Source organism: Neovison vison, chromosome 6 (genome assembly GCF_020171115.1).
Source record: "Neovison vison isolate M4711 chromosome 6, ASM_NN_V1, whole genome shotgun sequence".
NCBI lineage: Eukaryota > Metazoa > Chordata > Mammalia > Carnivora > Mustelidae > Neogale > Neogale vison.
The window spans coordinates 96,719,409-96,737,427 of record NC_058096.1 but is presented as its reverse complement, the minus strand read 5'-3'; the positions used below and the strand labels follow the sequence as shown (position 1 = coordinate 96,737,427).

General features: G+C 34.4%; 1 protein-coding gene and 1 pseudogene across 1 annotated transcript in view; one reads left to right on the top strand and one right to left on the bottom strand.

The window, feature by feature from the left end:
- Nucleotides 1-6,184: 6,184 nt before the first annotated feature.
- On the top strand, nt 6,185-16,257 carry LOC122908703 (annotated as a pseudogene).
- The window catches only part of ECT2 (epithelial cell transforming 2), a 60,319-nt gene continuing 48,740 nt past the window's right edge, over nt 6,441-18,019 (bottom strand). Inside the window, 4 exon segments of the mRNA XM_044251807.1 lie at nt 6,441-6,526; nt 6,528-6,704; nt 8,201-8,347; nt 9,437-9,544. Coding sequence (XP_044107742.1) covers nt 6,482-6,526; nt 6,528-6,704; nt 8,201-8,347; nt 9,437-9,544 — 477 coding nt within the window. The 3' untranslated portion in view covers nt 6,441-6,481.

The window sequence follows — 18,019 nt, the reverse complement described above, 5'->3', positions numbered from 1 at the left end:
AAGGAATAACACGGAAAAACATTGGGAGATGGAGAGAAGTGAGTTGGGTGAAATTGGGAGTGGGAGATGAACCATGAGAGACTGTGGACTCTGAGAACAAACTGAGGGTTTGGAGGGGGTGGGAGTGGGCGGTTGGGTGAGCTTGGTGGTGGGTATTATGGAGGGCACGGATTACATGGAGCACTGGGTGTGGTGCATAAAAAATGAATTTTGGAACACTAAAAAAAAATAAAATTTACAAAAGTAAATAAACAGGCGCACGCGCGCGCATACACACACACACTCTCTCTCACACTGCAGAATAGAATAATCAGAAAATAGAGAAACAAAATGAACACCGTATTAGTCTGCTCAAGCTGCCCTAACAGAATATCACAGACTGGGTGGCTTAAACAACAAAAACTTATTTCCTCACAGAGGAAATTTCCAGAGACTGAAAATTCCAAAGTTAAGATACTGACAATGTTAGCTTTGGGTGAGGCTTCTCTCATTGACTTGCAGGTGACCATCTTCTTACTGTGTCCTTGGATGGCCTTTCCTCTGTGACCACCACTCCTAGTATGTCTATTCCTCTTCTAAGGACATTAGTTATATTGGATTAGGGCCCCATTCTTATGGCCTCATTTAACTGAAATTACCTCCTTAATAGCCCTCTTTCCAAATACAGTCCCAGTGGAGTTAGAGCTTCAGCATATGAATTTGAGTGGGGAGGACACAATTCAATCTGCAGCAAACATTAGACTCTCATAACATTCTTTTAGATATATGTTATGTATAAATATGTGTACAGTATATAATTTTTTTAGATTTATTTGAGAGAGAGAGAGAATGTGTGTGTGGACGAGTGGGAGCAGGGGTAGAGGGAGAGAGAGAGGGAGAGGGAGAGAATCCCAAGCAGGTTGCACGCCCAGGATGAGCCCCACCACCCAGATCATGACTTGAGTCAAAATCAAGAGTTAGGCTTAATGGACTGAGCCACCCAGTCACCTCTGCAGTATGATTTTTAAGAAGATTATATCAACTATTTTGTTTGGTAACTTGCATTTTAAATTAGTTCATCATGACTGCATGTGAATAGATGCATTTCAACAATTTTTTTTAAGATTGTATTTATTTATTTGACAGAGATCACAAGTAGGCAGAGAGGCAGGCAGAGAGGGAGGGGGGGATGCAGGCTCCCTGCTAAGCAGAGAGCCCGATGCAATGCAGGGCTCGATCCCAGGACCCTGAGATCATGACCTGAGTCAAAGGCAGAAGTTCAACCCACTGAGCCACCCAGGTGCCCCTCAACAACTTTTTTTTTTTTTTTTTTTAAAGATTTTATTTATTTATTTGACAGAACGAGATCACAAGCAGGCAGAGAGGCAGGCAGAGAGAGAGGAGGAAGCAGGCTCCCTGCTGAGCTGAGAGCCCGATGCGGGCCTCGATCCCAGGACCCTGAGATCGTGACCTGAGCCGAAGGCAGCGGCTTAACCCACTGAGCCACCCAGGCGCCCCCTCAACAACTTTTTTAAAAAAAGATTTTATTCATTTATTTGTCAGAAAGAGCACAAGTAGGTAGAGAGGCAGCCAGAGGGAGAGGGAGAAGCTGGCTCTCCAGTGAGCAAGGAGCCCAATGTGGGGCTAGATCCCAGGATCCTGGGATCATGACCTGAGCCAAAATCAAGAGTCAGAAGCTTAACTGACTGAGCTGCCTAGGCATCCCATGTCAGCAACATTTTTAATGGAAGTATATTATTTCATCGTCTGGATGTTTGATAATACCAATTCTTTTTTTCCTTGACATTTAGATTGTTTTACTTTTGCTACAAAAACTTTGAACATAAAATAAAAAACTATTGAGTCTAAGAAGGCTAAAGTAATAGATGAGAATATACTCAGACTTCAGATTAATGCAATGCACCATTATCCTATAATCATGTTGTATTTCACATGTTTGATCTTTCCTTTAGTCAAGGAAGTGTGTTCCATTTACTATGATCATTTTGTTGATTTAGCCCTACTTATGTTTATTAGTCAGTCTAATGGTCGTACATTGGTTAGACTGTATTTTAATTGTACTCCTAGACTTAATTGTTCATCATTTATTTAGAATGATTGCTTCTATATTCAAAACTAAAATTAATCAGTACTTTTCTTTCTTACATTATCCTTTTAAAATGTTGATAAAATGCTTATATTTTAACTTCATGAAATGAACTAGATAGCTGCCAATCTTTTTTAATTCTACAAAGTAGGACTATTACTATACGTTAAGTAATATTTAAATGCTGGAACTCAGCTTTAAAATCATTTGGAATTTGCATCTTTTTCTAACAGTGCATATTTACCTTTTTAACTTGTGCTATTTATGGGGACATTAGAAGTTTCTACGTCCTCTTGAGTTAAGTTTGGCTATACTTTGCTTAGGTCCTCCACATTTTCAAATTCGCTATGGAGTTAAACATTTTCTTATGTCTCTCTCATGAATGTGACTCTTTATTAATATGGTTCTATATTCAATAGAATATATATCAATTCCAACATGTATGAATTATACAGTATAACCCACAAATACAAGAATGGGTTAATATTACCAAATATATTAATATAATGCAACAGATTAAAGATCAATGAATAAAACATTTTCTCAATAGAGAAGGTTAATTTTATGTAATATCCATACATGATAACACATCTTAACAGATAAAGAATATAAACGGTTTTTAATTTGTTAATGGGGATATGCCAAAAAAAACTAGATCTGAGAGCATGTCTCATTATGAGAAAAACTAGAGGCATTCCCTTTAAAGTTAAAATTAACTACCTGTTGGGGCACCTGGGTGGCTCAGTTGGTTAAGCCGCTGCCTTCGGCTCGGGTCGTGATCTCAGGGTCCTGGGATTGAGTCCCGCATGGGCTCTCTGCTCAGCAGGGAGCCTGCTTCCTCCTCTCTCTCTCTCTCTGCCTGCCTTTCTGCCTACTTGTGATCTCTCTCTGTCAAATAAATAAATAAAATCTTTTAAAAAAAAAAAAATTAACTACCTGTTAATATTTTGCCAGTATTCACCCAATACATTTCCAACTTCATGCCTTATCTCAGGTCATTTCCTCTCCCTGAAACACGGTAGTCTTGGAGGGAATCAAAGTTCCATCTCCAATAAAATGATATAAGCTGTATAATTTCTGCCAGAAAAATGTGTACATGCACTGAACACAAAATTTTATATAAACTATCATAGGATTCACTAGCTCCACACTGCAAAATAGATTCCAGATTAAAAGCTGCTGTCCTGGAGCATCTGGATGGCTCAATCCATTAAGCATCTGACTTCAGCTCAGGTCACGATCTCAGGGTCCGAGGATCAAACCCCACATTGGGCTCCACGCTTAGCAGGGAGTTTGTTTCTCCCTCTCCCCTCACAACTTCCTGCTCATGCTTTCTAATAAATAATTTTTTTTTTAAATTGCTGTCTACATATAGCTCAGTATATATAATGCTTAGAAATGTTAAAGGAGAAAGGAATAAGCAAATAAATAGGCAAGCAAATATGTGAGAGAAGTTGATTTAAGCATTCATACTGACCTATGAAAATTGGTGTAAAGGAATTGTTTAAAACACAAAACAGGGTGCCTAGCTGGCTCAGTTGGTACCATGTCCAACTCTTGATTTCAGCTCAGGTCATGATCTCAGGGTCTTGTGATCGAGCCCAGCAACATACTCCATGCTCAGCAGGGAGTCTGCTGGAAGGTCTCATTCTCCCACTCCTTCTGCCTCTCTCCAAAATAAACAAATAAATCTTTAGAAAAACAACAAAAAACACGAAACAAAATATACTTGAGTTTTAATTATTTATTTACAAAGTTCTTACTAATACAACTGCTTTTAAAATCTATCAGTAGAGTGATTTACTATTTAAAAATGGCAAATATGTGGTATAGAAAAAAATCTATATAGTCAGTTAAACTATTAAAGCAGATGACTGGAAATTGTTAAATGACAATTAAGTGTTTACAGTACTCCCTAAACAAATAGGAAATAAAAATAAAAAATTCATAGAAACTTGATTATTTTGTATCACTGACTATTAAAAAAAAACCTATTGTGAAAATTAACATCAGGTTTGAAAGATATTTTACAATAGCAAATAAATGTATTTTGATTTTACATTTAATTATGGGACCAAAATAAAAGGCAGACCATATAAATACCTATGTATTTTACTGCAGATTGGTAAAACTGATGTCAATTTTAGAATTATTTCATAAAATGTATTAACAGTCTATACCACAATTTCCCCATGGTCTTATACTTCAAAATAAAATTCCTCACACTATCAAACTAAATGAAGATTTGCTAGTGGCTAAAATCACCCAAAATATATGGTCCCTGAAAAAGTTAACAAGTATACACCAATACCATATTTGTCAAAATATACATATTTTTTAATCTTTCTGTTCTTATCTCAATTTGCAAAAATATTTTGAAACATCTCCTTTAACTATTATTCTTGTTAATGTGGGAAAATCTTTTAAAATCCACACTCTAGATCTTGAAAACATTTGAGAATAAAATAAACTGCAATAGAAGCAGTTAAATAACTACTTCAAACAGCACAGGTGAAACAAGTCCCCACTATTAACCAGGAATCTGTGCAGGTGTTTTATCTAGTAAGTTCTGTGATATTACTTAATTTCTTCACAAACTGAGATACACAAATAGGTATTCCAAAAAATTCATTCATGGACAATATACAGAGATTCACAGCAGTATTTGGCAACCACCAATAAGATTTATTTACTATTGTCAAGTTGCAAAGCTACTAATATCATGAATAACTTAAATTATTGGTCTTCAAATGAAAGATTCGAGCAAAGAGAAAAATTACATCAAAATCAATATAATTTTTTACATGAATTAACTCAAAATATGTAAGAGGTTAATCTTACTCTTTCAAGAAGAAAATCAAATAACATAGTTTTAGTGTTACCTATATATTCTTTCCAGCTTTCACCAAGTGCTTATGACAAGTACCATTTAAGTCAGTTTCTTGAGTATGAAATGTTTATAAGTTGCTATAAATTATTATTTTTTAAGCTTCATATCAAATGAGTTGTAGATCTGCTTAAAGTATGACTTCTTCTTTCAAAGAAGGAAGGCAGGCTGACAAGGGAGGGAGATGGGATACCCTGTAAAGACAAGACAAATATTTTTATATTTACATTTTTCTTTTAAAAAATTATAACATAGTTTAGCATGATGCATATTATTTTACAAATTAACACAACAATTAATTTTAAAACATCCAAAATTCTAAACTCTTTAAGTAAATAAAATAATTTAAATTGGGGGAAGGGGGGATAGGAAGAAAACATAATTAAAACTATTTTAGCATTTCAAAAACAAAAAACAAATGGACAGGCTAGTTAACTACATATTAACTGAACTGGTTTACTGCTAATAGGGTATTTCTGTGTGACATTAAAGACTGTTTCAGGTTCTTCGAGAAAACTATAAATCAGTAAATTTTTGAGGTAAAAAGACAAACCCTAATGGTTTTTTCTTAATCATAAAGCAAAATTAAGAGGAGTGAAATTACTTCATGAAAAATAATTCTCTAAAATTAAAGGTCATACATTCCTATAGTTTTTGTATTATGTGTATAATCCATACATAGGTGTAGGTATATAATTTTGCTCCATATAAAAACTGAGCAAAATAGCAGCACTTCTGATAAGAGATTATTAAGTTACTAAGCTATCTAAATTTATTGTTTCAGAGGTCAAAGTTAAACATCATAAGAATTTTCAATAATAACAAAGGAACATATACAAGAACACCAAAAACTTCAGAGCAGGTATAAAACAAAATGAATTATAAAGAAAGCTACTGCTTTATTTTAACATACATGAATGTCTAACTATAACTAAAGTTAGAGCCAACAAGGTAGGTGGCTGTAAATTCTCATCAACAAGGTAGTAAAATGTAGTATTTAAAGAGCTAGGTTGGTAAAGAATTACCATTCAGGTGATAACAAAGATGATTTAAGTAGATAGTATAAAAGCTTACATTTTCTTCAAGGGAAACATTTATGATTTGCCATATTAAAAAGCATGAATTTTATATAAATGTCATAAATCTAAGATTAAGAATTAGATTTGGAATAAAAATCTACTTTACATCAAAATTATTACTATTCTTGTAAAATGATCATTTTCATAAATTGGAAAATTTCTAAGGGGACTGATTTTTTTCTGGACATAAGAGTAAATTACCTAGCAAAAAAATTTTTATGTGCCAATACACAAGGAATCTCTATTAAGCTTAAATTGTTATGAATTCGAAGCAGTTATAAAGTTGTGAATTCAGAAGTCCCCACCCACCTAATAATGATTCAGTGAAGAAAGAATACTTTCTTTTTTCACAAATATAAATTTCAAATAGCTAATAAGCTCACATTAAATTTTCACGAGGCTTGTTTCCATTACTGCTTGGCATATCTCCTAATTCTTCACAAATGTCAAAGATGACTTGGATAGGACTTTTTTTGAAATTTGAAAAATCAATACTTCCTTCTAGTATCTCTGAAAAACTAGCTCGTGAGGCAGAATGACGGACAGATTGAAACCAGGAGTTTTGAGAGCGCCCACCAGTAGAGTTTGAGCGCTGTACATAAACATGCTTAGTAAATCCAATTATATTGCTTGTGGAAACAGAATGGACAATCTGTTAGAACAGAAATAAGCAATTGAGAAGAGGACATGAATGTCTTAAAGATATTTTAAGTACTTCTTATTTATATTATCTACATAAAAGTGACAAAACCATAAATAATTTTCTAAAAATTTCCTGTAAAATCCAATTACATTCATTTGAAAAGCAATGCTTATAATAGTTACAGTTATATAGATGCAGGATATAAAGAAGGGGCAGTACTTTGGCTTTGTCCACTTTAATTCATTTTATCAAATTTCTTTGCATATATTTATATTATCAAGCATAACTTCCCTCCCACTGAAAGGCTGACCTTCCTCCAAAATTTGTGTAAGCATACTCATAGGTTAAACTGTAAGTCTCTGAGTTAGAGACGGAACTGGCTTAAAAAAAATAAAATTAAATAAGAGTTATTGTATATGAAGTACCTTATCTATAAATTTCATATAATAAAAGGTAACCATTCAGAAAACAGTAGGCCATTCACTATGTGCCAGGAACTATTCAAAGCAATTTGCATATATAAACTTATTTAATCCTTACAACTACTACCTTAAATTCATCTAACTGATAGTGAAATTGAAACAGAGAGATCTTTAATAACTTGCCAAAAGTCATACAGCTAGCAAATAGCAGAGCCAGGATTTGAACATGTGATTTCCAGAGTTCATGTTGATAACCACTATTCAAACTGTTTCTCATTAGATAATCACATTGTGTGTGTGTGTGTGTGTGTGTGTGTGTGTGTGTGTGTAGTCCTTATAGTTAACCCTATATGGTTAAGTACTTTTAACTTCTTTTCTCCTCAGCTGCAAAAATGAAGATAAGAGAATAAGAAACTTGCTGAAGGACACACAACTAAGAAGTAAGAGTCACTTGCTTTTCTTAACCTTAGTAGATTAGATCAATAATAATTTTATAAAGAACAGATAGAGATACATCACTCACATAGTTAGTGACAGTAATAAATGTTAGAAATGTCCCTAATATTAATTATCTAATAATTCTGACATCACTAGGAATTTGAATTATTCAGAAAACATTTAAAAATATTTAAAACATTTAAAAATTTAGAACTATATCATCCTCCACATATGAATTTAGAATCCATATCACCCTCATTATATTCTACTCATCAGAGAAATAGTTTAAAAACAAAAAACAAAAAACCTCAATCTCCACTATATTCTTGGAGCCAATCTCCATAAACAGAACCATTTTATTATTTACCCTAAAGTGAGGGGCCTAAATAAAACATGCTCCTTTTCTTAGATTTTTGAATGTATCTCAATCCCAATAAAATTTCATATCAAATTATACACTAAGTATGTCTCTAGTTCATTAAGTGAAGTTTCTCTCAGTTACTTTACCCCAATAAAGAGGCTAAAAGTTTAGAGATTTTAAAAAAAGAGACTTATTAAGACTTCCATCTTCAAAAAGTTCACAAATTCCATACCAACTCCATAAATACGAATAAGTCTTTAGCCCATTAGATCAAAGCCACTTACTGCTAATGATGATGTGCTAGACAGACGACTCATTACATGCTTGTCATTGCTGGAAGGACTTCTTCCCTCCACTGAGCTTTGGGATGTCATAAGGGCCCTTCGCAGAGCTCTTTTTGGAGTTTTTGAAAAAGAGAATGCTCTTGTAACCTAGAGATAAAAGGAGTCACAATTAATTAAGCATAGATAAATCTAATACAACTGATGAGAATATAAACAATGCCAAATACACGTGATGTTTTTCTACAAATGGTATACGGCAGAATTAGAATTTCTTTGGACAAAACTGTGTGAGAAGGTGAAGTACTATATTGCAGACTATTCCACCATGCACTCATAAAGCACTACAGCCCAAAGGGAGAAAGAAAGCACGCTGGAAAAACCTGGCCTGGGAAATTAGAAACCTGGGTTTTTATCGGATTCTGCTAAAATTTGGTTGTGAAATCTTTAGTCCAAGGCCACTTGAACTTCAAGTTATTTATTAAAAAAGTGAAAGAGCTCATTTGACATTATTCAACATGTTTATTAGTATACATTAAATGCTGGGAGATACAAAGATGGTTAAATAAAGTAGAAGGCCTCCCCTCAAAAACAAAGAAAACAATAACAAAAAATTGTACATCATGACTGCAAATTTTGCTTGAACTATTAAAATTCTAGTTCTACTTTTAAGATGTCCCATTACATGGAGCACCTGGGTGGCTCAGTCAGTTATCTGACTTGATTTTGCCTCAAGGTAGTGAGTTCAAGCCCCATCTTGGGATCCATGCTAGGCATGGAGCCCACTTTAAATGAATAAATAAATACCCCACTGCCAACATTCTTACATAGTCCTCAACTCTGATAGGTTAAGAATGGAAGTGATCTTCATCATTAGGAAACTAAAACATACTTATGGTCAAGAATAGATCCCAGGTCTCCTGATTGTGTCAGTGCCCATTGCCAAAAAATATCTGAGGCAATATTTAAGATGAATGTACATATATCTACATCTAAACGATCACCACTACATTTATAATGAAGCATCACTATAACAAGAATGGGAGTGATAACAAGTTGTTATAATTACTGAGCAAAAGAATTTGCTGAACTAAAGCTATTATCTCTATGTGCCATTTCCTAGAACCAAGAAAACAGCTCTGTTAGACTATCCTTATACTGGTATTTATGGCAATATTATTTTAGTACACTCTGAAAAATACATTTTGGAGATACGTTAAATAATAAGCTAAGACTCACCTTTTTTGAAGTCTTTTTAATTGCTCTAGATGCTCTACTCAATGTACTGTCCATATCTTTAGTATTTACTTCAAAGGATTCTGGATCAGCACTATAGATAAGATTCTCCTGTTGAAAAAATAACCCTTTTTTATTATTTTAAAATAAATAAGTAAAACAAAATAAAAATACACAACTGTTTCTAAAATCAAGGCTCTAAGCACATGGGAGTATATACAAACGAAGCTACTCGGGCTTTTTATATGCTTGACATAATTTCAACTCTTAAGTGTACTAATTTAAGGAGAGTAAAAAATTAGCATTGACTAGATGAAAAATACATTCCAAGGACTATGGACACCAAAGCAACTAAAACAAGAACTCAATACAAAATCTTTTTAACAACCTTAAAACCAACAAGTTAGAACCTTAGTGGACATAATGCTTCAGTATAAAGTCTGCTATAAAACCAACATCAAGAAACAATTTCCTTGAGATTATCTCAAATTAAAACTTAGACTTTTTCCTTTCTTCCTCAACCAACATCTAGATGGATTCTAAACTGGAGATTCTGAATCTGTGATCCTAGGAGTGCTAATGGATAGAAACAGGAGGTAGGCAACCTCCCTGAAATCCTGTGCAGAATTCTGTGTGTTCATAAATGCAAAGGTCAGTTTTCTGAGGAGTAGGTTTGTAGTTTATGTTACATTCTAAAAGGAGTCAAAGAGTTCATATAGGCCAAGAACACTGATCAAAATTAACCTTAAATGAGACAACTAATTTCCAAGTAATCCAAAATATCACTTGCTCAAATTACATTTGGGCTTTTCGAAAAAAGCAGGGGAGACAAAATGTTTTTGCATACTCCTATAACCAATTTGCACTTTAAATTTATAAATCTAGGTCATGAATCAAGTTTCCCCACTAGTCTAGCACTATTGAGACTATCCTCCACCACTGTCATTCTGTGGGTAGAGAGAATTTAATACAACCTTGTGAATATTGGTTTTTCTAAAAATGTTCTCAAATGCAAAATGTAGAAAATATCTGCACATTTAATCCACAGGAATTATGAAACAAGACAATGCACAGTAGTTCTTTGAAATAAAATGTTAAACCCCCTTGCAAACAATAGTCTTAAAAATCATACTCTATAGTTTGCTTGTTTTGGCTCTCTACCATTGACATCCAATAAACAGGCTTGATTTTGCCAAAGCTTCTTAAAACAAGCAAATTCACCATGCCTATTTCCACTTTGTCCATTTGCTAAGACTGTCACTTATCTAATTCTGATGAGGTAATATTATTTGCAATCATCAGTAACTTTTTATTTATTTTTTATTTTTTTCCACTTTGTCCATTTGCTAAGACTGTCACTTATCTAATTCTGATGAGGTAATATTATTTGCAATCATCAGTAACTTTTTATTTTTTTTTAATTTTTTTTTAAATTTATTTATTTGACAGACAGATCATAAGTGGGCAGAGAGGCAGGCAGAGTCAGAGAGAGGGGGAAGCAGGCTCCCCGTTGAGCAGATTGCCTGATGCGGGGCTCCATCCCAGAACCCTGGGATCATGACCTGAGCTGAAGGCAGAGGCTTTAACCCACTGATCCACCCAGGCGCCCCCATCAGTAACTTTTTAAAATGCTATTAATATTTTTCCTGAGTATAAAAAAATAATAATTCCATTATAGAAATTTTGAAAGAAAAATTTAAAAATAAGAAAATTACCCACTGTTATGCCCAAGTTTTCATGTCTGAGAGACCACCAAGGAGCCAACACTGATGCAATCACACAAGGGTTTATTTAACAAGCTTAAGCTTGGGCCCAAGTATACCCCACACAGCGGAGTAGGGACTTGGACCCCGAACTGGATTACAGTCAGAGTTTTTAAAGACAGAGTGGGGGTGAACTCGGCAGTAGATAATTGGGCCACGACTGCTGGCTCAGCAGTAAGTGAGGACAAAGGGGATGTTCAGAAGGGCTATCAGGGTAAAGACTGTCAGGATATTGAAGTCCTGGTTATTATCAAGTCAAGGCCGTTCTCCCTCTGAAGAGGCACTAACATGACAACAATTGGGCATTTCCTGGTAGAATGTCACATTTCTCCTATCAAGTGTTCTTGTTAGTGAGATTTAGGTTTAACTTTGTTTGCATTTTCTTCAGCCTCAGCATCCTTCAGTTTTATGGAGAGGAGGGTGATGTTAGGGCTTGAGGAACTGAGTTACTTGTAAATCTCTAGGACATTTGTAAACCAAGGGAGACTCCTGTCTTGCAGGATTGTGATCTCTGCAAGTTAACTATTTGTTTTTCTTGGCCTCCACACCCACCAAGTGTCATTTGCTATTAAAATAACAAATTAAGTGTCATTTGCTATTTACATTTACACACACTTCTGACATATATTTTTATATGCAAAAATGTTTTATTTTAACAAAATTGGAGTGGTTCTATTCAGTTTTATATCTTATATTTTTCAATTAGCTGTATATTATGGTTTTCCATATCATTAGATACTCAAAGGAATTACTATTAATGAACAAATGATAAAAGTCTCTTATGATTATAAGAGAATTAATTTTATCATTTCATTATTTTCTAACACAAAATGCCTCTACTTTCTTCTCCCAGAAAAAAAAAAAAAAATCACATCAGAAAAAAATAAAATACTTAAGAATAAACTTAATCAAAGAGATGAAAGACATACATTGTAAACTACAAAATGTTGTTGCTGAAAGGAATTAAAAAATACATGAATAATTGGAAAAATATCCTGTGTTCTTCAATTGGAAGATTTAATATTAACATGTCAGTACTACCCAAAGCAATCTACAGATTTGATAAAATCCTTATCAAAATCCCAGCGACTTTTTGGCAAAGAAAAAAAAATTTTCATGCCAAAGTTCATATGCAATCACAAGGGGCCCCAAATAGCCAAGACAATCCTGGGAAAAAAGCTACAAAGTTGGCGGTCTCAATCTTCTTGGTTTAAAAACCTACTACTGGGGCGCCTGGGTGGCTCAGTGGGTAAAAGCCTCTGCCTTCAGCTCAGGTCATGATCCCAGGGTCCTGGGATCGAGCCCCGCATCGGGCTCTCGACTCAGCGGGGAGCCTGCTTCCTCCTCTCTCTCTCTGCCTGACTCTCTGCCTAGTTGTGATTTCTCTCTGTCAAATAAATAAAATATTAAAATAAATAAATAAATAAAATAAAAACCCACTACTAAAGGGTGCCTGGGTGGCTCAGTTGGTTGAGTATCTGACTCTTGATTTCAATTCAGGTCCCGATCTTGGGGTCAGGCGACTGAACCCCATGCTAGGCTCCTCCCTCAGCAGGGAGTTGCTGGAGAATTCCTGCCCCTCCACCTACCCCCCACTCTCTTCTCTCTCTCTAAAATAAATGAATCTTTAAAAAAAAAAAAAAAAGACTATTATAATCAAAATGGTACTGTATTGGCATTAAGATATAGAATAGAATGGAATGAAACAGAATGGAGAGCCCAGAAATAAACCCTCATATAATATGGTCAAGTGATTTGACAAGGGCATTAAAATTATTCAATAGGAAAAGGACAGCCTTTTCAACAAAGATGCTGGGAAAACTAGATATCCACAGGCAAAAGAATAAAGCTGGATCCTTACCTTATACCACACACAAAAATTAATTCAAAATAGATCAAAGATCTAAATATAAGAACTAAAACTATAAAACTCTTAGAAGATAAGAATACATAGGTCAAAACCTTCAAGATACTAGATTTAACAGTACTATCTTGGAGATAACACCACAGGCAGAGGCAAAAAAAAAAGAAAAACAAAAAAAGAGATTTAATAAAAATTGGTAAACGTTGTACAAAAGACTCTATCAACTATGTAGGTGGCAATCCAACAGAACGGAGAAAATATACATCATATAACTGACGGATCTGAGAAGGGATTAATATCCAGAATATATAGAGAATGCCTAAAACTCAACACCAAAGAAAGCAAAACAAGATTCAACATTCACCACCTACAACTACATTTTCTTACAAGTTTTTTAAATGGTTTCACTTTTAACTCACGACTCTACCTATATACTTATGTTGATATGACTTTAGGATATATATCTAATTTTCCCTACGTATTTAACCAACTATCATAGCACCATATATTAACAATCTTATTACATTGTTAAAGTACTATATTTATCATGTGTAAAGTCTTATTTCACGGACATTTATCCTTTTCATTGTGCAGTAATGTTCTTATCATTGTAACTTTAAAAATATAGTATCTCATAAAAGAAGTACAGTTCTTTATTTTTTTTATTATTGTTTTTTCTTTAAAAATTATCTTTGGAGTCATTCTGTCAAAATCCAGAAATTTCCTGTAGGATTTTATAAGAACTACAATGAATTGCAGCATTCAGGAACATCATAGATTTCTCTGCAAAGTATTATATAGTTTCCTTAAAATAGATAAATTTCATTTACCTCTCTCTAAATTTATACCAAGTTGTATTAGAAAGAGGGGTCTTCCTTTCCTATACTTTCTAGTTGGTTACTGCCAGCATAGAGAAAAACTACTGAGGGGCACCTGGATGGCACAGTTGGTTAAGCCTCAAATCTTGGTTTGGGCTCAGATCATGATCTCAGGATCATGAAATCGAGCCCTGTGTTGGGCTCCATGTCAGCGGGGAGTCTGCTGAGGACTCTCTCTCCCTCTGCTCCTGCTCCCCTCCAGCCAACTGCCATGCTCTCTCATGAGCTCACTCTCTAAAATAAATAAGTCTTTAAAAAAAAAAAAAAGTAAAAACTATTAATATATATGTATTTATGAGAAACAAAGCAGTCAGGATTGTGATTCAAGCTCTGCCTATCCCTGAGTCTTCCTTATCCCCATTCACATACACCTGTAAGGTTCTGCATTAAGATTTCCTACATCTTATAATAAAGGGATCACATTTCCTTCATTGCTGTACATATGATAGCATAAACTAAGCACAGCTGTAACTTTAGTTTTATGAATTTGATTTTGTTCTCATTTCATTTTCAATTTTAGTTTCATCTGATTACATTTCAAACTGACTTTCATTCAATAAACAAATATATATTAAAAACCTATTTGCTAGAAGTTTTTTATGTTCCTAGATACAAAAGGAAATTCAGAAAAGGGATGTTTTGACACAAATATCTCCTCCTTCATGATGTTTTGTTTTCAAAATTCAAAGTAATTCATCAATGCTCACTCTAAATTGGTCAACCCAAGACATTTTTAAAAAATTAAACACTTAAGGGATGCCTGGGTGGTGAAGTCAGTTAAGTGTCAGACTCTCAGTTTTTGGCTCAGGTCATGATCTCATAGTTGTGAGATCGAGCCCCACAATGGGCTCCATGCTCAGGATGGAGTCTGCTTAAGATCGTCTTTCCCTCTCTCTCTGCTCCTCCTGCTCATGTGCACGCGCTCTCTCTCTCAAATAAGTAAATCTTGAAAAAAACTAAACACTGAAAGGTCCAATAGAATTAGGTGGGACACAATTAGAAGCTATAGGAGAATTAATTTAATAAAAGTGACTAGTTACAAAACTAACATCCATATCAAACATTAACCTACATACAAAACAACTAGAAAACAATTTAGCTAAAAGATCTCATTTATGAATAGAATTATCGATAGAAAATTACCTAAAAATACATCTAACCAGAAATTGATGTGTCTATACTCTTTTTTTCTGGAAAGATAGATGGAACTGTCAAAAGTTGCACAGCTGAAAAAAAGACTAGTGGGACAGGTGCATATGTTTTACTGGAGTATATTTCCGTCCATTTGATTTTTTCTTATGTGCAAATATTATTTTTCCATTTAAATTAGAGAGTAAAAGTCACATATGAATATAAAACGAAATCAGTTGCTAATAAAGAAAAGAGATATTTTCCTATTGCTATCTTAACTATTAAGCATATAATAACAAACTTTGAACTGAAAAGAGACCAGATGGCTTCCTGTTTTCTCTCAACAAACAAATAAACTACTTCTAATTTAGTTAGGGTACATAGATAGGAGGTCCTTTACATTTCTAGAAGCTCTGGGTTCAGAATGCCTGAAAGAGTAAGCACCTAGGTAGCTCTAGCGGCTGAGAAGACCTATAGCTGTTTGCTAAGATACAAAGATGGAAACACTTCCTTTAGTTCTCTCTACACATAGAAAGGTAAATAGGGCAAATCACAGAAAAAAATGTAAAGTAGGAGAAACTCTTCTTTATTATTCCAAGGTTTTCTTCTACTAGTCTTGTCTTATTAACAGTTCCCATTCTCTCTATTCCAAATATTGAAAAAACTTACCTGGCGTACTGTTGTGACCTGGTCTTTCCCCAAGTTTTCCTCTCTCGTCCCCACTCAGGCTTCTCAGACATGCACTTCTGCAGAGGACTGGATACTGAGACTGTCTAAAGCCTCAGGGAAATGGTGGGAAATTCACCATAACCATTGCCAGAAAGAGTGATATATGGCTTTGTTCTTTTCTTAAGCTCTCAACTTGGCTTCATACTATATCTTATGTGAGCTTTTTATACCTGAATCTTGGCTAAACTCCTTAGGCTTAACCTATTGGCCTCAAAAATACTAGGCAATTGCACTACTCATCTACCTCCTCATTACCATAGTAATCAGTTAATGTACTCTTATAAACCTGATGAGTACCTCTCCACTCAACTCCATTTATACAATTCCAGGCAACTATGCTAAAAATCAATAGCAGAAGAAATACCAAGAAGACACCAGCCCACCTTAAGAGATATTCCTATTAGTGAAGTAAATTAAATGTTCTTTCTTGCAACCAAAGAACTTTATGTCAAAAAGTAAGTTGTATGAAGACTAACATCAAGCATTTAAAGTTTTGATGAAATAATTTTGACCATAATTATTTTTACTATCTTTTATAGTACCCAACACTGAAATGTAAAAAAAGTTGAACTTGTCTTAAGTTCCATTGATATTATAAAATGTTCTCGAATATTAGAAATTAATAGAGTAAATAAAATACAGCATAACCACATACCAGACTTTTTAAAAAGTAATTATCAGTAAAAGCAAAGTCCCTCCAAATAAAAACTTTACTCTATTCCTCTAAATTAATCGCCCAAAAAAACTTTACTCTTCTAAATTTCCAAAATAAAAATAAAATTTATGCTAGAACTAAAACTCACTTTTAATAACATACTAATATAATTCTAAAAACATTTCATGATTTACTCAACATATCTCAAGGATTAAAGGCTAGAAAGGGAAGGAGTTCTTCAATAAGCCCCAAATTCACATGTACCTAAGACTTGTTCTAAAGACAGATCTGCAAATTTTAAGATTAGAAAGTAGTAATTGGGGGCGCCTGGGTGGCTCAGTGGATTAGGCCGCTGCCTTCGGCTCGGGTCATGGTCTCAGTGTCCTGGGATCGAGCCCCGCATCGGGCCCTCTGCTCAGCGGGGAGCCTGCTTCCCCCTCTGTCTCTGCCTGCCTCTCTGCCTATTTGTGATCTCTCAGTCAAATGAAATAAATAAAATCTTTTTAAAAATAAATTTCCAAAATAAAAATAAAATCTATGCTAGAACTAAAACTCACTTTTAATAACATACTAATATAATTCTAAAAACATTTCATGATTTACTCAACATATCTCAAGGATTAAAGGCTAGAAAGGGAAGGAGTTCTTCAATAAGCCCCAAATTCACATGTACGTAAGACTCGTTCTAAAGACAGATCTGCAAATTTTAAGATTAGAAAGTAGTAATTGGGGGTGCCTGGGTGGCTCAGTGGCTTAAGGCCTCTGCCTTTGGCTCAGGTCATGATCTCAGGGTCCTGGGATGGAGCCCCGCATCGGGCTCTCTGCTCAGCGGGGAGCCTGCTTCCTCCTCTCTCTCTCCCTCTCTTTCTGCCTGCCTCTCTGCCTAATTGTGATCTCTGTCAAATAAATAAATAAAATCTTCAAAAAAAAAAGAAAGAAAGAAAGAAAGTAGTCATCGATTTTTCCCAATGAGAGACATATTAATTTCAGGAGAAATTAAATCTCAGCTACAAATTTATTCATGGGTATTAACTCAAAAGAAATTTTCCAGCATTTCTGACATCTTAAGCTAATGAGCCCACACACGTGAGTTATCAGACCCTTTTTTCTTTAAGCTCTCCTCTCCTACTAGTCCTCAAACACAGATGCTAAAGAAAAAATAACTAGTATCATAATGCCTCCCCTTAGCTTGTGCGTCAGTGATTTCCTCACGCTCTATAATCATATTTACAGCTCAGAACGTCTGCTTTAGCCAAATTAAAATAGTACCAATAACAAATATTTATATTAGCAACTTATTATGTGTGGCTAATAACCAGCAGAATTTTAAGTATAAATCATAATAACTCCATTATAAATAACATTGGCTCAGAAGCACAAACTCTTACATGTTCTACTTTCAGTCTGTTATTCATGTAGCTAGTTCTTAAACTTGTAAACAGAATTTCTAAGAATGAATATTGCTACTGAAAAGTAGCCAGTAGTGATCTGACTAAAATATTAAAACTTAGTATTTTTTAAAAATAATATTTTTTTTAAAGAAATCTGAAGAATTAGTAGTAAAAG